Source organism: Aegilops tauschii, chromosome 5 (assembly GCF_002575655.3).
Source record: "Aegilops tauschii subsp. strangulata cultivar AL8/78 chromosome 5, Aet v6.0, whole genome shotgun sequence".
Lineage (NCBI taxonomy): Eukaryota > Viridiplantae > Streptophyta > Magnoliopsida > Poales > Poaceae > Aegilops > Aegilops tauschii.
Genome location: NC_053039.3, coordinates 245,860,490 through 245,880,091, shown reverse-complemented (window position 1 = coordinate 245,880,091; position 19,602 = coordinate 245,860,490). Strand labels below are relative to the sequence as shown.

Genomic DNA, 19,602 nt, shown 5'->3' with positions numbered 1-19,602 from the left:
TTTACATGAAGGAGGCCGTCAAGAGGAGGAGGCTCGACACGAAGAAGGCCGCACAAAAAAAACTCGCTTTTGAGGCCGCCAATGCCGAAATAAAGGCAAAAGAGGTGATGATAGCAATCATGACTATGGACTTGACGTATATGTCCCCAAAGAATGAGAGAAAAAGACCGTGAACTTGATAAACAAACGAATAAAATTCGAACAAAACGTCCCGAGTTTGAGATAGTTGACCTAAGTGATTTGGGCGTGACACCACCACCGCGAAACATTTCCCGCGATCTTGCCTTCCCGCGAGCGCGAAACCTCCCAATCCGTTCCGCTCCCCACCTCGGCCGCGTAATCCCACCCATTCTGCGTGTCAAGCTAGGGTTTCTCCTCCCTCCCGCCCCCATAGATCCCCACACCAAGGCACGCGCTAGAGCCTAGAGGAGCTGCACGATCCGATGGCGCCGCTCTCATGGCGGCACCATACGCTGCTGCAGGCGCTGCTCTCCCGTGGACCGCTCTCGGAGCGAGACTTCCACGCCCTCTTCACCGCCATCTCCGGCGGCAAGAACCCCGGTATCCGCCTGCCCGCTCCGCCCTGCTCTCTCCTCTTCTCCTCCCTTCGATTAGTTCCACCCCCCTTCTCGTTACTCCTAGCCGCCTATGTGTTCGATGTAATGCGCCACCGGGAACTTCTAGTCGCCCATGTGTTCGATGTAATGCGCCCGTGGCAACTTTTAGTCAAGCGCCCGTTCCACTTCGACTGATGTAGTTTTGTAGTTACTGATGTAGCCCCTGTAGGGTTCAAAACCTTTCCTTCTCAGTAGATGAGTTTATGTGGGGTGCAACTTTAATTGATCATTGGAGGATCAACTGCCATTCATAATCGGTTGAAGATTGGGTCTTCTGATTGTCTCAATAATCGTTTTGTGTGTGTTTGATATCATTGTTAGTTCAATTGAGACCTGGTTGGCTGGTAGAATCATGTTTCTAGGAACACATTATATATAGAAGTGTATATCAGCGACCATATTATTGCCTACAGACTGTAATTAGATCACCAAACTCCATCTCCAGCTGAATATGTCTATTGTCATGACCTGCAGCCACTCACCAGCAACTATTCAGTGATACACTTATGAAGATCAACAATGAGCTAGGGTATTTACAATTTGATCTGCGAGCATGTATAAACCAGTATGATGGAACAGTTTATTATGGAGTGGTCAACAACATTTCTGATGAAGAATCGAAGCTTGGCTCCAAGTATTCCGTACCACAGATTGCATTCTACAAGGGACTGGTATGCAGTTGCTTGCTTGAACTAGCTCAACTCAGCACGATGTATGCTGAATGACTTATTTGTATGTTTGCATAACTGTATTCACAATGGTTCTTGTGGCAGTTAGAAGCAATAGTTCATGAAGCTGGAAATGATGGGAGCATAACTAGTATTGAAGCTCTCCACGTCCGGATTGACAACCAGGTTTGTTGTACCAGTCTGTCATGGGCACATGACTCTCTTTTATGTTTAAACAACACCTTACTTGTGCATTCACATACTATCATGTGTGATCATGCAAGAAGCACAAAACTTAGCTGTTTAGGACATAACTGGCGAAGATATCCTGAATGTGTGATCATGATCAAAGCATCATCTACCCCATCCATATGTACTGTACTCACAACAAATTGTTGTCTAGCTATACTAATGGACGTGTGCTTATATTGTAGCTTCATTCAATTGTGATTTACAAACAGTTAAGATGGACGAGTCATGATGTGTATTTTCTGTGCCCTGCTTTGTATCTGCTGATTGCTAGAGTTGAATCTTGTTTGCAATACGGGTATCATAAACTATTGAGTGTTCTACTCTCAGGTCGTGATTGCGGATGGTACACAAGACACTCAATCTCGTCTTCCTTCTTCTATCACAAATTTCTTGTTCTCTCAAAAGGAAAAGACTCTTACTGAACTGATACAAGATCGTTGGCTGGCGTACACCTCGGAGGGCAAGATTGGTCTTGGTATCAGATCATTTCTTGATCTCCGGAGCTGGTTTCGCAGCAATGATATCCCATCATGCGAGGTTTGCAATGAAGCTGGTATAAAGGTATTGATGTGTGATTACTATGATATTGCATTTCCCTTGTTCTTGCCACTTACTCCGTACCATATATTGTACAAGTGTTTTTGTAGAATCTCTATAAACGTTGTGTGCTCTGATACCAGCATTATTATATTTGTATCCACAACAGGCATCAACTTGTTCCAAGGAGGGATGCAATGTGAGAATCCATATCTACTGTCTGAAGAAGAAATTTCCGCAGCGGAAGGTAATTCCCGTAATACCAGTTCCATTGTTACTCATGCTGACGTTGGCGTCACTGTTTGCTAACTTATCTGCACATTTAGGCTTCGAGAGCTTGTCCCCAGTGTGCTACTGAATGGCCCCAGCAGGAAGGCGAGGACGAGGGCGACGAGGAAGCGAACGAGCCCGGCGGGGAAGGTCAGGAGGGCCCATCGGCCGACCCTCCTTCGAGGAGGAAACGCAGAGTCAAGGCTGAACTGGCGGAGGAAGCTGAAGAAGCAGGCCCGTCGACCGCGGTGCCCAGGAGAAGTTCGAGGATGGCCAAAGCCGAGGAGGCAGCGGCTGCAGATGCTTCACAGCCGGCCAGGTCCTCAAAGAGAAGGAAGAAATGATGGCTCTTTGTAGCAAGATCGGCAATGCAATGCTGCTTTTGTCGTGTACATAGCGTAGCTGGTATCACCATGCGGTCCTTCTGAAGAAGTAGCTGGTATCACTATGCTGGTGGTTTCTGCCTTCCTGGAGTTACTTGCTTGACCTTCTCTGCTTGCCCGTTTGCCGCCTGGCTTTAGCCAGCTGGGAAGACAAGGACAAGGACGGCCTCTGTTAGTTTAAGTAGGAGGATGATTATTATATATGCCATTCAGGTGTTGCATTGCATGGCCCTACTTTTCTCCTGTGTAGTAAACAATTCTTCGGGGTCAATCCTCATGTGGCGCGCCACCTCCGTTCACCGTCGGATCGTGCCTCGAGATCCGTGAGACCACGATCCAGAGGGGTGGAGGCCGTCGTGCGTCAGGGCCCAAAGACGCAATCTGAAGTGGCATACAGCTGCATGCCCGGTTTAAGTTAGACTAGTTCAGCAGGTGATAGCTACGTACGTTACGTTGCGACAAGTGGTGATAGATTGTTGAACTGTTCTGTTCCATCCATTTCTCGCGCCAGCCTTAGCTTAGCTTAGGCGCATTATAACAGTTAAAGAAAGGTACTATACAGAAGACTAGCTCGCTAGTGCGGTTTGAGTAAGATCAAGCCGTTGCGACAGTGCCGCATTAGAGGTAACACGTTGAAAAAATTAAGATCGAGGAAGCGGAATACGATGTAGCCATCGCTCGGTCACCTGAGTTCAGAAAAAAATAAAGAAATGTTGAGGAGGCAACAGGACAGACCAGCTTCAGAGCACAGGATCATGGCCAGCCGCTCCAGCACTATGCTCTGTCATGCTTTTATATTGCTCTGGAAACCAAATGGAAACTAGCATTTGTACAAGTTGTATCTTATTTGGAGTTTTATGAGTCGGAGTTTGACAACACAAACGCCGTTATGACCAAACAAGAGAGGATATGCCTTGTCAATAGTACAAATGGCATGCCCAAGACTTGGTAAAAAAAAAAGCTGTACCTCGCTTGTAGAATCATTTTCCTCACTCGTAGTACAATTTTACAGGGTCAATTCAATGGCATGCGCCGGTCAATCTGAAGAAAACCCTGGTGATATGACTCAGCCAATATAAATGCAATAATGGGAGGGAAAAAACGAATATGCAACTCGTTGACGTTTTTGATCTCGAGGCCAAGCCAGGCTGAGTATATCGCAATGATGCAGAGGCCGGGGCTCTAACCTCCTTTTAAGAAGACAAAAAAGGCAACAAAAGTTGTTTCATTGCACCAAATAAAAAAGACAAGTACTATATTCTGAGGGGCTACACTATTGTCAAAACAAGTCTGAAAAAAATTATGAGGTTGGACTCTTTTGAAAAATCAAACAAACTTTATATGAAAAATCCTTCTTCCAGCCAAAAAAAAAAATCCTTTCAAATTCCTATGGGATTCATTTTAATCAAAGAAGGTTCTTTTTTTAGTTATTCATTAAAAAAATGATTCCTTAGTTGGTAAGTAAACCTGAGAAGGCAGGTAATTAATTAGTTAACCACCAACGGTAACTTTAGCTGTACCAATGGTAACGAAAATTTCAATAAAAGAAATATGTGTACTCCCTTCACTTCCACAAATAACATGAGCTCTGGAAGCTTTTAACCCTTTCACTAATAATATATTTAAAAAAAATTCATACTCTTGTATGTGAAACCATAAGCATAGACCAAAATTACTTCCACAATGTAACTACTGTATCGTGTCTTGTAATAATCCTTTTGTAGTAGTATTAACTTATTATACATTTTAAAGACCGTATGTTATCCAAACATGTCTTTCTTTTCAAGACGAGGGGGTAATTAACCAGTTAAATCTGAGATTGATAGTGTATTTCCTCAAATCAAACAATTGAAATCACACCACAAGAAACATGTCTGAAATTTACAAAATTTTAATTCACCCCACCGCCAAATAACTTCCCAGTTAATGCTCGGCCGCTGTTACTATTGCTAGCCGTTGACACATTGGTAACCACGAGCGGCGCCGGCGCCGGTGGCGATCACCAGTCACCACCACCACCACAAGAACGGTCTGACCTTGACCCGGCATCCTCTGTTGGCCGCCGCTGCCTCGCCGGCCAGCTTGTCAACCGTCACCTGGCACGTCGCCTTCACGTCCACCGTCCACGTCCGCAGCACCTTCCCGAACCGCAGCCTCACCGGCACCCGCGCCTCCACCGTCAGCGGCACCGCGCGCGCCGCCTGCTCCGCGGCCAGCTGCTTCCTCTGCTCGTCGCTGAAGCTCACGCCGGTTCCCCTCAGCGTCGTGGAGAACACCGTCACGTTCCTCGGCGCCTGGTGGAACGCCGGCCACTGACCGGCCGCAAGGCGCGCACCGGAGTAGGAGACTGCCACCTCACCGGCGCCGCGGTAGTCAACGCCCACCTTCCTGTTCGCGCCGTTGTCCGCGCGCAGGGCGACGTCGAGCTCCGGCGAGAGCGAAGAGGGCGGCAGGGCGGCCACGTCGAGGCCGCGGATGGAGAGGGAGGCGACGGAGAAGGCGGGCGCGCGGGGGCGGAAGACGAGGTACACGGTGCCCACGAACACGGCGGCGGCGAGAGCAAGGAAGAGCACGGCCCCGCAGGTGCCAAAGAAGGCGCGGCGCAGGCGGCGGCGCCGGACCGGGCGCTCCGCGAGGCTCTTGTACCGGCTGGCCCGGTCGGGGGGCGGCACGCGGAGGACCTGGTCCTTGGGAATCTGGACGATGTACGTCCCGGGCGGTGGCGCCGGCGGGCCGTACAAGGTGGGGTGGAGCGGCGTGGTCTCCGTGGCCGCCGTCGCCGCCGCTGCGTCCTCCTGGTCCGGCGGCGGCAGAGGGGACGCGGGATGCGGCGGAGACTGCATGGGGTGGACGCGGTCGGCCATGACGGGGCCCGGGTCGCGGTGACGTGAGCTCGAGAACAACGGGGGAGAAGAGTGTGTGATCGAGGTGCGTGCGAATGGAGGCTTGCTTGGTTTTATAGGGAGAAGAGACGCGTGAGGAGAAAAGGACAAGCGGGAGGGAAAAGGTCATCTCAGGCTGTTCAAACCGGGCCTATTTATTTTTAGCAAACTATAACAATGCCCGTACGATTGCAACGGGATATAAATATTATAGTACGTTAGCTTGCGATTTACCTGTCAATAATAATGTGATTATGTAAATAAATGTTCATCAAATTCTGATCGTAAATTAACTTATATTTTGACTAGAAGTTTGGTAAGTAAATTAAAGTGGAATTGGTTCAGAATGTAAGTAAATTAAAGTGATTAATTATCATATACATGAAAGGTTAGACGAAGGGGTGGTGGGAAGAGGACGAGACTTGCCTGCGCCCCACGCGTGCGTCCATCCGTGCTCCCGCGTAAGTGGCTTGACTTGATTGGAACAAAATAAGACCCGGGCCCACCCCGTTAAAATCAGGGGGGTGATTAGATTAGGAAGGAAAAAGGAAAAAAAAACAGCCATAGAATGAAGTGGGAGCACGGATGGAAGCATGGGGAGGGAGCAGGCAAGACGGATCCGTGGGAAGAAAGGTGAAATAAGAACCTTACGTTCTTTTTAAGTAAATATAGATTTGATGGAAAAATTGAGCAAAATTTGATTATGAAGGTGTAGATTTGCGTCCCATCATAACCATGGAAGAAAAAAATAACTACACAGTAGTCAGGTTCTACCACAAGGAACCGTAATGTCCTCGCTTCGCCTCTGAGTTTAGTCCTAGCGCCATGATGTCCGGTTTGAAGATCTTGATGGCCGCGCTGCTCGGGCGCGCGACAAGAAGCCGACGACCCTCGTAGCTCTATTCTTCAGGCATTCCTTGCTGCGCGGCCGAGAAGGAGGGCTGGGAACATGAAATCCCGGGTCTTGACGTCGTCCCAAACCCGGCTCATAGGGTCAACAGCGACCAACCTAGCTGCTCCACCTCTCTGCACATCACCGTAGATACTGGAAAGATACGAAACAAGTGTCAGGGATGAGTGTGTCCGACTTGCAGCTGTTGTTGAGCAGCTTGAACATCTTGGGATCGCTTACCCTTGGAGCCACCCATTGCTAGAAGTGGTAGAGCTTGCTAAAAAAAATCCAATCTAAGCTCTCCGAAAGATCCAAGGCAGGGGGCCAGCGCCCCCCCCCCCCCCCCACCCCCAAATATATTAGCTCTATCTCTGGTTGTTTGTACAATCTCATATTGTCTCGGAAATCTATTTATTACTATACACTAAAAGCATGATATGGATCTAACGTTATTCATAAGCCACATTTTATCAATTTATATTAGTACAAAACAAAATTGAAGAGATATATATGAGTTACCGTTGATGCTAAGCTAGATGCTCTTATATGAATGATTTGTTTTTCTTGTTGCCCTTTTTTAGAAGGGGTTGTAGTATTCTTTTATTTCGCACAAGTGTTGTTCTATGTAAAGCCTGGAATGTGGCTAAAATACTAATCTTTCAATTATTTATTAGTTATATATGTCTAATGTTTTTACAAGCCTATACAGTGTCAATTCTTTGGTTCGCTTTTGACCTGCAATGTCTTCATCTGAGTGACAGATATTATGGATTGTACAACTGTTTAGGTGGCTATAGAATATCCACATCATCCCATGTCAGAATATAAGGTACATACATGTTTACCCACACACAAAAAAGGTACATACATGTTTAGACAACTGGTATGTTTTCCATGATGCTTGGGTTTTGAGAATTTGCTCGTGTGATTTGGTTATACCAACAAGAGCATGAGACCCACAAAATAGCCAAGATAACAAAATACAGCACTTCAACATTTGCATTTTTTTGTTTCCGTCTGTCCTTTCATGTGTGATGCTTCCTCTGTTTCACAGTACCTATTGCATGCACCTACATTGGACATAAAAGATACTCCCTCTGTCCTATAATATAAGAGCGTTTTTAACAGTAGTGTAGTGTCAAAAACGTTCTTATATTATGGGACGGAGGGAGTATATATTTTTGACTAACATTTGTTGTAACTAGACAATATTTGCTACATTTAGATAGAAACACTACTGTTGTGTCAAATATGTCCCAATTTGGTACAATATTACTTCAATTATGTACCTCCTAGGTATACATGTGTGGCATATATTCTGAAATGGAGGCAATATATATTATAGTATGGCGTCAAGCAAATAGGTTAGAGAAATCATTTATCTTAATAGGTTGATGCATGCCATCTGCTGGACCAACGCTAACATGTTTAAATCATCAAGTATTTAGTTACGAGTCATGTTTTCCTAGTTCTAGACATTCGTTTTTTTATGGCTCATAAGTTTCTACAATAATGTGAACTACACTATTCTATACCATGCATTATTATTGATGTATATAAGCTTTGTTAATCTTCTGCACTTCGATAATTATTTTATGAAATGGAGCAATGATGTCAATTCGACATAGACATACAACATTCATTCAATAAACCCTTCCAACCTCGGATGACTTGATCACCATGGCATACATCTGTTCTGGCCATCAGAGTTAGTCAATTGTTACTTTGTTAGCTCATTTATGGTCTTAATTTGTACTCCCCCCGTCCCAAAATATAAGACGGAGGGCGTAGGTTTTATTGTTGTCATGTCCTATAAGATGAAATAGTTTAAGTTACATGTTCTACAATTTCTCATATATAGTTGCCAAATCTCATTGTAAACAATATTTTTTGCCTTTATCTACTTTAGCATAGCCTTACGTGTCTTACCCATATTGAAGTATTTTATTAAAAATCCTTTGTGACTTACTTTACATGTGTAAAAGAATTCGAAGCATCTTTATTTTTTGAACTGTAATGGCACTTCACCTTTTTTTCATTTTATTAAATGCCTCAGATGTGAGATTGAGATTTTTGTAGTGAATGGAGCACTAATAAGCAGGTAGGGCTGTGAGGGAGTTAGAAGGAGGTCTGCTCAGGTTCTAGAGAGGAAGGTTGCAAGCAGGGTAAAACAGATAAAAAATAAATGACAGGAAAAATGATCAAATGTTTGAATTCATCTAAATTATGAATAATAGGCTTATAGATATAAATTGTAATACTCCTGTCAAAATTGGAGTCTTAAAATACACGCATCAACATTCTCATGTAAGAACTTGAATAATAAGAAATTAAGTTATTGCTCGCGCAAATTATTGAGACATGCCAAAAGGAACTAACTTCACTAATTTGGTTCAAGTTGTTTTTGTAAATTGTTACAATGTATTCATATGCAAAACAGTAATGGTCAAAGCTGCATCTTTTGAGACCATGCATGTTGCATGCCTAGAGCATTATGTTTTAGAATGGGGAAAATAAATGGGAGGGAGCTGTTTTATTGTCTTACTTCGCAACAAGGGTAAATTTTCTTTATTAAACTTCATAAGCAATCGAAGATCTTTATAACAAATAAATCCCAAACATATATTCATATGAGGTTCCATGTTTTTAGGCATGATTATTATATACAATCACATTGATAGACATTGGAAAAGGAGAATTTTTTGTGCAAAAAGGGAAAATGAGAATCGATTGAATGTCACAAAATAGCAGTAATGTTTCGCCGCTACAAATTCTAATACTTACATTTTCGATCAGATGTACTACCTCCGTCTGGGTTATTGACCCCCTTCGTATTTTGTGTCATATTTTGGTCGTAGATTTGACTAACAAAATATAAGTTGTATGTCACAAAACTTATATTGCTGGATGCATATTCGAAAGAGATTTTCAGTTAAATTAAAGGTCAAAATTTGACCCAAAATGCAAGAAGGGACTAACAACCAGGACGGAGGTAGTAGTAGTAGTAGCACGTTAAGCATTTTGCATCTGAATTGCATTTGGATTACTCGAGTAAATACCTCCTTTTAGTAGGCTTTGAAGCTGATAATGTCAGGGCTAATCAGCAGAGCTCCTGCCAAATTTTTCTTTGAAGTACAGAAGAATATAGTTCGTTACAACCCTACTATTAGCTTATCTGTCTAAAAATTAAAGAAAGGGGAACATTTGAGAACATAGCCATTCATAATTCAAATCCAGTATTCTGCACACAAAAAAAAGGAGTGTAGTGTTTTTGAGCCCTTGCTTAATGGAACTTAGCTTCAGTTTCTTACATCAAAGCTATTTGACACTTTCCAGAGCCCCGGGAGTAGCCCAATGCCTGGATCATGTGTTGCAACTTGCAACTTCAAACATCTTCCTCATGCCGCCCTTCAACAGCAACAGATTTAGGAGTTCCAGCTGAATCTTTGAGCTCAGTTACTTTAGAACCACTGCCAAATGTGTCATAACTAGAATCATCATCCAGAGTTTGGGCCTCGGTAACCTCCAGTTCAGAGTTGAGCTCGACTGGCTTCAGCTCCACCTCAACATCTTGAGACATCTTCCCCTTGTCATGGCCAGAGATTAACTGCTCGAAAGCAGAGCCGGCATCTTCGACGGGCTCTGTTTCAAGACCTAGCGTGCCAGAAGCACTCCCTCCTGTACCTTGAGCAAGCTTGTGCTCTGAGCTATGATGCATCTGATCCTGCACAACTTCGAGTGTATTGAATAGCCTTTTCATCTCTTCAGCTGAGGTCACCTCAATAACATGGAGCCTAGAAGTACCTGCAAGCTGCTGGGTTTTTTCTGCAGTTGACAGCTCTCTGGACCCATTTCCAACTGGGACTTCTGAAGTATGCTCATCTGCAGCAGGAAATGCTTCCTCACTTGACTTTTCTTGAACCGGCACAACATCCCAAGCGTCACATGTCAGTGCTTCGTGATTGATTTGTACAAATTGTGAATTTAGTTCTTCAACTGAACTCGCTTCAATGGCATGCATCCCGGGGTTTGGACATAACGCCGGGTCACTCGAGTCATCTTCAAGTGTAACTGTCAAAGGTTGCCCCATAACGGGCTCTGAAACGGACTGCACTAGCACTTCCTCCATGCGGCTCCTGAATAACGAGTTAACTTCATCTATGGAATTCGCTTCGACGACATGTTGCTCGGAATTATTTACTTTGGATAGACAGCATAGCACTGATTGCTCACTGCCTGCAAGATATTATCAACCTTAGTTGAGCAAAGATTTCCAATAGGAAAAAGTACATTATATTTATTCGTCTGAAAGCCACAACAAATTTACCTGGATGAACTGAAACCTCCGCTTCTGAAGTGCTGGATTCATTTTCCATGGTAGGAAATGAATTTATATCATCACTGGAATCAACATTGTTATTGCCTTCATGCATCCCATAATCTCCTTTCAATACACCAGCATCTGAAATTACTGGGCTTAGTATTTTGATCTCTTCACCTAAATGTGCTTCCTGTGAACAAGATAACCTCCCATCATTCCCTTGCTTAGCAGCATCACTGTCCGAGTGACTACCAAGGGCATCTTCTCCACTGATTTCACCTTTCTCCGATTTGAGGCCACTGCGACACGGATTAGCGGAGTGCCGTCCATGGAAGTTTCCATGCTTTCTAAGCTGTGTTGCTGGAGAGTACGAGCGAGGAGTCCAAGTTTCTTGCAATTGACTGTTATGGTCCCCAATATGGTCAGAAGGAAGATCAAATAGGCTTCCCCTCTGCAGGAGGACAGATGGTGCTGAATCAGGTATCTGGGGCAACTCTATCATTTCCCCTTCCCCTGAGGCATTTGAAGGATCATATGGTTCCCCTCTTGGTGTGGAAATGGAAGGAACCTGGACAAAGAAACGGGATGCCTCCTTCAATTTCTGTGTTGCATCAGTGGTTTGCAAGTCCATCAGCTTCTGGTCGAGTTCAAACTTCAGGACATTCTTTGCTCTCTGCAGCTCCATCAGACCATCAGCCCTACCATTCTTTCCTATGACATCCTCCTGATCATTTCCGTCATCTTTCTCCTCTTCCTCTCCTTCAGCTTCATCATCCGAGATACTGTTGTCGTCATCCTCCTCGAGGTCACTCTCATCGTCATCTGATGAAGAATTCAAGTTGTCCCTGGACCTGGAGGCCAAGGTGGGGTGACCAGTGCCCAAGTCTATCAGTGGGTGCAACTCTTCAAGCATTGGGATTATGTCGGTCATGGATGCATCAGGAGAAGAACTGTCATCAGTAAGATCAGATTCAGAACCATAACAAGGATCCTGCCTGTCAGCAGACTGCCAGCAGGGACTCGTGGGTTCACCAAACTGATAATGATTGTGTACTTCATAGTCACCTCTTTCATTATTGCTGCTCTCAAATTCTCGCAGACCAGCCTTCTCACTAATTTGTTCACCATACCATTCTCTTCCCACAGTGACATTGGTCTGGGCATATTTAGAAGACTCCGTGCTAAGCACAGTATCAGCTGCCACAAATGTGACATTTGTTTCTTCACAGTAATTGTCATGCGTGTTATTGGCCGGGGCTCTCTCCTCGACATATGCTCCTGTACTGCCAGTTCTCTTCTCCAAGCGAGTCTCGATAGTAACACTCTCAACCTCCTTGGTTGAGCAGTCATCAATGGAATTTTTCAACTCCGGGGACAAAGTTTGTTGATTATCAGAGGCTCCTTCTCCAGTCACTGAGGGGGTATTTGGTTCACCATAACTCAAAAGGGCTCCGAGAAGAAGTCCGGTTAACAGCAGGAGGGGAGAGGAAGACACCAGGAAAGCAAGTAAAGGAGGGCAAATCCTATGTAGTAGCAGCAACAAGATCCCAGCACCGAGTACCATAGGATAATCACAAGAAGACTGATATGCGACTGCGAAAGAGGAATGCAATATTCTCTTGGCGTGCAGAACGAGATCGCCTGTGCCGAGATCCTTAGTCATCTGCTTAAATTTTTCCATTAAGCACATTCCTGGCATGATAAAAGGAAGCAAGATGCAGATCATTAGCCTCGGTATAATTCGGATACTAGTGATTATAAAGCATGCGCAGCTGAATTGAGCTCATGATCCTGTGAAAATGTTTGTTATCTATCTGTTTCTAATGCGGTGATGCCTATTGTTGAAGAACACTCCGTATACTAGTACACTAACAATGAACACTGATTGTTGACGTATAAACGTTAAACGTATTGTCTAGTCTCTTCCATCAGATCGGTCTTTTGGTTGCATTGACTAGAGCATGCACTTCTACACTGATAAGAAAGAGCACAGTCCTACAAGATGAACTGGGCAACAAGATTTCTGAGTCATTCTTGGCTTGTAAATGTCTACAAGCGCCGACCTAAGACAGGAGTGGAAGAAACTCCAGTTTGCGGAACAGACCGGCAGAATTACACAGAAGGAAACAAAGATTCATCACAGCATAGGCATAGTGCTTTCACCGAACAATAGCAAACCAGCAACGGCACTCAACGAAACCAGCAGCATGCACAGCACAAGAAGCGTCACTGGGTGAAGGATGGGCTCTCACCTGCGTCGACGTCGACGACGGCGAACAGCAAGAACCAAAATCTCCTAGCGTCACAGGCGCAGATGCATGCAGTGGAGAAATGGCAACCACATGGAACTGGATCGAACAAGTAAAGAAGCGAGAGCAAAGCAAGGAAGCTGCAGTGCGGGTGCACTAGGGAGGCTCCTTTTTCCTGTGTCTGGATCCCTTGCTTTGCACTTGCAGCAGCACCACCCTTGGCAGACAAAAAATGCTTTGGTCGGCACCAAAAGGCAGCCCTGAGGCATCTCTTCTCTCCCTGTCCTGGAGATCATGCGTGAGGAGAAAGTTACTCAGGTGGCATCATAACACTACATGACATGTCCAAATGTACTAGTAGTAGTACAGAGGTCGATCTCCTACCTTTGTCCATCATGAAGCAAATGCTAGGAGATCTCGGCTTACTTTGTCTTTTGTTTTTATTTCCCCTTCTCTTTATGCTTGGTAGTACAATGATGGAACTGTGAGCTTCTGAAATGGCGGCATGTGCTCGACCTTTTCCTGTGGGGCCAGGGCGTGGCGTGCTGGATGGGTATCATTGCTTTGCTAGATCCACAAACTACAATGGCATAAATGATATTGGAAAAAAAAGGGTAAAGTTATTAAGAGATAATGAAAGTAAACGACTCGGCTCCTCGTTTCACTGTTGCCTTGTGTAATTCTCAATCCTGCCAAAGAGTCTTGTGTATATATTTTTTGAATCCCAGGAATTGTTCATCTGCATCAATCAAAGAAAAAAAATATGTTCATCATGCATGCACAGGAACGCATTCGGTACAGAAGAGCAGCAAGGCTACACAACATCAATCACTCGGCAAAGTCCCAGGAAAATTCTTCAAGGCTCGGAAGAGATCAAGTCTTTTGTCTTAACAGCTCTGACCTCGGTGCACTATCACCAAATGGATGCATGTCAATAACATTTGGAAAACAAGCAACCACAGCCCTGGTAACAACAAGCGGTGAGATTTTCTGCACTACAACTCATTTATCATCATCCATCTATTTCATGTACACATCCAAGTGACAACGTTTTACACGGAGAAAGCGATTTACGCGTTTACATCAACATGTCAGCAAAGGGAGACCTGAGCTCATTTCTGTCCTGGGAAAGGAAAGGCGCTCGGTAAAAACAGCACCAGGTTACACTAGGACTCAGCCATAAGCAAGTAATATCATCCCTCAGAAATTCAAAACTGTGTTCCTTTGGGTTAAATCAATCAGAAATGTATTGTTGTGACTGGACAATGGTTGTTAGCTGCTTCAGGTTAGCTAGTACATGTCTTGGGCCAAGACTTTCAGCGCCAATGTGGTTCAGAAGTTGTTCGACATCCTGTCAGGAAACATAACGGGAAGGTTAAACGTCTAAGCAGAATTAATGCATAAAGGGGTGGAAGTAAACACTACACAGCAAGTTCTTTTTGATAACCAACTATTTCAGGGACATATAATTACTCAAATAAAAATCTGGAAAAAATGTGTACCAATTATACGATTGAACTACAGTTTATATTCCAGAAACCCAGAGGAGGGTTCACTGTTACTCATTGGTTGCCATTAAATTTCCATGCATCACTAAGGTCCATGTTTATGATTTTCTACACAGCTTCCCAACTCACAAGTAGTTGAAAATGGCAAATATTTTCATGAGATGCCACTTTTGCTACTTCCACAAAGCTCTGTCAAACTCATTTAAAGTTGACCTTTTTGTCATACCCTGATCCATATCTATCTATACCGAAAAAGGCTTTCGCCCTGCTTTATATATAAAGCAACGATCAACAACTCGGTACAAACGCACGCCAACACAACACACACCCACCCAAGGCAGGATACAAAGGCGCTGAGCGCAGCAATACCACCCCAAGCACTACAAGCGCAACCGGAATCCTCAGTCGCTAACACGCCATCGCAAAGAGATGCAGCCGCATACGACGAACTGTGGGCTCCAAGGCGGCGCGCGGCGCCTTCAGGAAGGGAACAACACCGGAGCGCCGCCACCACCATGAGACGAGTTCGGTCCTGCTGTCGGTCGCGAGACGAGCGATGGACCGCAGCTGGGAGAGGACCAGCCCTTCGACGAAGGTAGCGCCAAGACGACGAGGAGAGGGATCGAAGGCCGATACAGGCCGCTCACCAATGGGCCACCGCTGTGAAACGAGCCAGACCACCGCCATGAGCCACCACCACGCCGTGGCAGCCCACATCCATGCCAGGACCCCGAGCCGCCCTGCAGCGGCTGCGGCGCGCCGCCGAGGTCGCAGCCCACCCCCGCGCCACCTGCCCGCGCCAGATCCCGACCCAGGAGCCGCCACCACTACGAGCACAGCCACCGCGCAATCCGCGCCCCAAAGCAGCCCGGAGTCAGGTCCGGCCTGATCTGACCAGGACGCCACGCCACAACCCAACGGAGGAGCAACCACCTCCCACGCCATCTGGATCCAGCGAACAGAGCAAAGCCACCGTCGCCAACACCAGCGCGCACCACCGCCTCCAGCGAAGAGAGCAAAGCCACCGTCGCCAACACCAGCGGGCACCACCGCCCCCGTGCAGCCCTCCGCACCACCATGTGACGCCCAGCACCGCCGCCAGTCGCCGCCCCACACCACGCCGCGCCCCGGCCCAATTGGATCGACCCGCGGCGACCCCACCACGCAAGAGGGAGATAGCGCCCCGCCGCCGCTGAAGCCGGCCGGGCTTTGCCCGCCGGCGCGAACTGGCGGCGGCGAGAAGGGAGGAGGAGAAGGGGGGCTGCGAGTCGGCGGCGGCTAGGGTTCCTCCCTTGCCGCCTGCAGGAGCGACAGAGGGGGGGGAGGAGTCTCAAACTTCTGCTTGTTGTTCCATATCTATCTACCCACTCTCCCACTCAAGTACAAAAACATGACTATGGTCTGCTTATATTAACATTCTAAAGCACCTATTTGATGCTAAGAGCTTAGCAGAAAGATGTAGGCAGGTCATTCTCTTAAATCATATTTCGTTTGTAAAATCAACAGCTCTAAACTAATGACGCCTACTTTGCATTACATAAATGTAAAAGCTTAACCAACCTTGTTTAACAAGAATACAGCATATGCCGATCTTGTTGTTTCTTGGCCTTCAAAAAACAGAGGAAATTCCATTGTCCTCATGCTTGTGCTCGAAGGGGTAGAAGAACTTACTCCTGGGGCTATAGATGGGTCAACTGAAGGTGCATGATCAACAATATACGAATGTGAACCTCCCAACCGTAGTGGATATCGAAGAGGAACATCGAGATATGATGCAATAAGGGAGACCGCCTATGAGTCAAAAACAAATAAATATAGATTCAGCAGTACAAACAGAGAAAGGCTGGCATACTTAGAGTCTATGAATGAAAACTTCGTGTCATTAATATCACCGCGAAACACAAATTGACGAACAACACTTAGTTATATGTCGATCTGATATAAATATCTCGTCATTCTACAACAGAATATTAACTCATACAGTATAAATTTTCAAACTCCTGTAGAAAGGATTAGAAGCAAACTAGAATGAATGAAGTCAAATTCTACTCATAAATTATTTATCAAGATTTAAATACATACATGTGCAACATATCCAAGAAGAGTAGCAGACTTTTGAATCTCTGTCTTGTCACTGAAGTAGCTGGTCTTTTTTATAGAAAGCTTTGATAACTGTAGACCCAAAATGGCCAAAGGTGCCTGTCCGTTTTGGGAACCATTGGGCGACACTGCTTCACTAACTCCTGAAATTTTTCGGTAGACTTAACAACTGTGACAACAAACTTTAAAATTACAGTCCCAGAACTCGTGATTCATTCTATTTTCTTAAGAGGGAAATGAAACCAGTGTATCTCATTCTTTAATAAAAATTGTCGATTTCATCATAATAGCTATGAAATGCCGATTTCATCATAATAGCTATGAAATGCCAATTTCATAAGAATAGCTACTTAAATGAAAATGTTACATGATGACAGCAGTCATGCTGCAGTGCATGAACATAACTATTGAATAGGAGAAATAATCGTAAGTCCTTAAAGTGCATCGATGCTATACTGTATGAGACAATTCCAAATCTAGAATTGCAGAATAATGCAAAAGGAGTAAGAAGCTAAATGTCTGGGAAGATACGTGTACAACCACTATGCAAATAAGTTTGGCTACTAAGCATCAGCGTTGAATATTTATTGCATAAATGAATAAACTTATTAATCCACCCACAAATAAGTTCATGCAAGCATCAGTAGCAAGAACTGCAGCAAGACAAATATGCACGCTGTATGGTTCTGGTACACCAGTAATATGCTTGTGACTAGTGAAAACATATGCATGGAAATTTAGTATTCCACAGAGAGCTGGTATGGAGAATTGGTGACTCATGAAGGTCGCAACAGGGTGAGTGACATACCTGTTCTAGTGATACTAGAGTTTAATCCAGGCTTTACAATTGGAGATTGCTCATTCAAGGGCCTCACAGGGTATATCTGAGCAACTTGTCCTATCATGTATTGTTGTCTCATCCGTAACATTCGTTCCAGACCTTTAAGACGACCATGGCCATGTTCCCCAGACAGCAATTTACAAGGTTCCTATAACCACCATCACCCATACAAAGATGTTCGAGTGAGATTTGTGGAATAGAAGAGTAACATCATATCCAGTTTTGAAGCTTAGAAAACGTTCTTTCTAGAATCCCCATCATGAAAATCTATTTACACCAGATACCAAATTAAGAGAAGTATATGTTCAAGTAAAGAAATACTCGACGTCAAAATTTGGTCTACGAACATACAGGCCACAATGCACTGCGTGTCTGCGTCTTTATGTAGCCTTTGAATTCAATACTGATAGATTTATTATCGGAATTTACAAGAAGAGCGCCGTTAAATGGCCATGAAACTTCTATTCACCCCACAAAAAACAAGCAGCAGAAAATGCTTTTCTGTAGAAAACTCCATGCACAAGACTTTAATGGCTTCTTAACAGGGGGTTAAAAGAAAACAGTGCAACCACTTCTTGATCGCGCACATACAACTGAATACCTGTAATTTACTTTGTGCTGCGCCAACAGTTTTGTCTGCTACTGTCAGCGTTCTGATCTTGACACAAAGTTGCTCCCTCCAATCATCAACATTCGCAGACACTTCCTTCGTTTGCATCCTCAATTCCCCCATAAAATCAGCATGAGATTGCAATCTCTGCCTCATCTCAGCCAACTCATTATCCTGCTGAAGAACTGCCTTTCTTGCCTGCCCGTCAACATATTTCGAAGTACAAATCAAACATCCAGAATAACTCGTGTTGTAATTTGCAACAAACCTAATTTCATAAAACCAAAGAGATGCATTGAAAAATACAGTAATAGTAGCACGACGAACTTTCACAAGTCAAAAGCAACGAAAGGCCCCTTTTGGTTAAAATGTTTATAGGGCATCTAGTATCTGCGAACAAAATCTGATCACCAGACCGAGGACACACTAGTCACTAGGTAAGTACAAAAAATACTAAAAACAGGTGCGATCAGAGGAACGAAATGTTGCTTGCAAACTGAAGAATGTGTAAAGACTCGCCGTCTCTGATGGAAGTAGACCTAATTCGGGAGCAAAGCAAAGCACGCCGAAGATCCGGCGTGGGAATTGCGGAACAGGGTCTCATCATTTCACTAACGATGAAGCAAGGAGTAACCCTAGGCAGATCGAGCAATAATTAACTAATCAATTACCTCGAGCGCGGACTCGAGGCGCGCGGCGAGGCCGGCCTTGCGGTCCCTGGCGGCGGCGAGCGCGGCGGACAGGCTCCAGAGGCGCGCGAGCTCCTGCTGAAGCTCCTCCCAGCCGACGACCTTGGGGGCGTCGGCACCCAGTACCTCGCTCCCCGGCACGACCACCCACGTGCTGCCGGTGCTGCTGTCGCGCTCCTCCTCCTCCTCCTCTTCCTCCTCCTCCTCTGGCGGGGACGGGTCAGCGCTGGCAGACGAGGGCCCCGGGTCCATGGCCCGGGATCATAGGTAGAAGCTGGTCCGGATTCCTCTAGGGTTTGGAGATTTGCGCTTCTTCCTCTTCTTCTCCGAGAGATCCTGCTCGTTTTTTTTTTCCCTCGATCGAGTTTCTAGTCTGAGTGGAACGAAGGGTCAGCGGAGGAGAATGGCGTGGTTCGTAGCGACGAGGAACAACAATTCAGGCCCACCTCCATCTTGGGCTTGAGACAGTTTTTTTTCTTTCTTTGACCAAGGCTTGAGACAGTTTTTTCATTTTCTGTGTATGTAAACCCGAAATCACCCGTTAGGGTACCCTAGTTTAAAAAACACGAAGTTAGGGTGAGATTACTAATTTTTAACACAGTACAATCATAGACGCTCACATACACTCATCCCTATAAATATACACACACTGAGCATTTTCAAGATACCGAGCTAATCCAACATCTTAAGATTATTAAACAACTCTTTTACTGACTAGTGACGCAACACATCCGAGAATTTTGATGGATTCGTTCTAATGATGGAAGGTTGCTCCCAAACTAT

General features: G+C 45.1%; 4 protein-coding genes across 4 annotated transcripts; 1 reads left to right on the top strand and 3 right to left on the bottom strand.

Moving 5' to 3' along the window:
* Positions 1-224: 224 nt before the first annotated feature.
* Positions 225-2,953, top strand: LOC109743062 (uncharacterized). Its single transcript, XM_020302143.4, has 6 exons — positions 225-561; positions 1,092-1,288; positions 1,391-1,471; positions 1,865-2,098; positions 2,244-2,321; positions 2,401-2,953. Exons 1-6 carry the CDS (start codon positions 444-446, stop codon positions 2,686-2,688), a joined length of 996 nt encoding a protein of 331 aa, XP_020157732.1. The 5' UTR covers positions 225-443; the 3' UTR covers positions 2,689-2,953.
* A 1,573-nt stretch (positions 2,954-4,526) lies between these two features.
* On the bottom strand, positions 4,527-5,670 carry LOC109743072 (NDR1/HIN1-like protein 13). Its single transcript, XM_020302155.3, has one exon. The coding sequence runs from the start codon at positions 5,589-5,591 to the stop codon at positions 4,734-4,736; it is 858 nt and encodes a 285-aa protein (XP_020157744.1). The 5' UTR covers positions 5,592-5,670; the 3' UTR covers positions 4,527-4,733.
* A 3,921-nt stretch (positions 5,671-9,591) lies between these two features.
* Positions 9,592-13,818, bottom strand: LOC109743043 (uncharacterized). The gene is made up of 4 exons (XM_020302128.3): positions 13,456-13,818; positions 13,075-13,356; positions 10,829-12,514; positions 9,592-10,737 (listed from the first exon to the last, which is right to left on the bottom strand). The coding sequence occupies exons 1-4, from the start codon at positions 13,466-13,468 to the stop codon at positions 9,887-9,889; spliced, it is 2,832 nt and encodes a 943-aa protein (XP_020157717.1). The 5' UTR covers positions 13,469-13,818; the 3' UTR covers positions 9,592-9,886.
* A 239-nt stretch (positions 13,819-14,057) lies between these two features.
* LOC109743052 (vacuolar protein sorting 38) lies at positions 14,058-19,244 on the bottom strand. Its single transcript, XM_020302137.4, has 6 exons — positions 18,802-19,244; positions 18,122-18,328; positions 17,488-17,668; positions 16,662-16,822; positions 16,140-16,370; positions 14,058-14,422 (listed from the first exon to the last, which is right to left on the bottom strand). Exons 1-6 carry the CDS (start codon positions 19,069-19,071, stop codon positions 14,306-14,308), a joined length of 1,167 nt encoding a protein of 388 aa, XP_020157726.1. The 5' UTR covers positions 19,072-19,244; the 3' UTR covers positions 14,058-14,305.
* Positions 19,245-19,602: the final 358 nt, after the last annotated feature.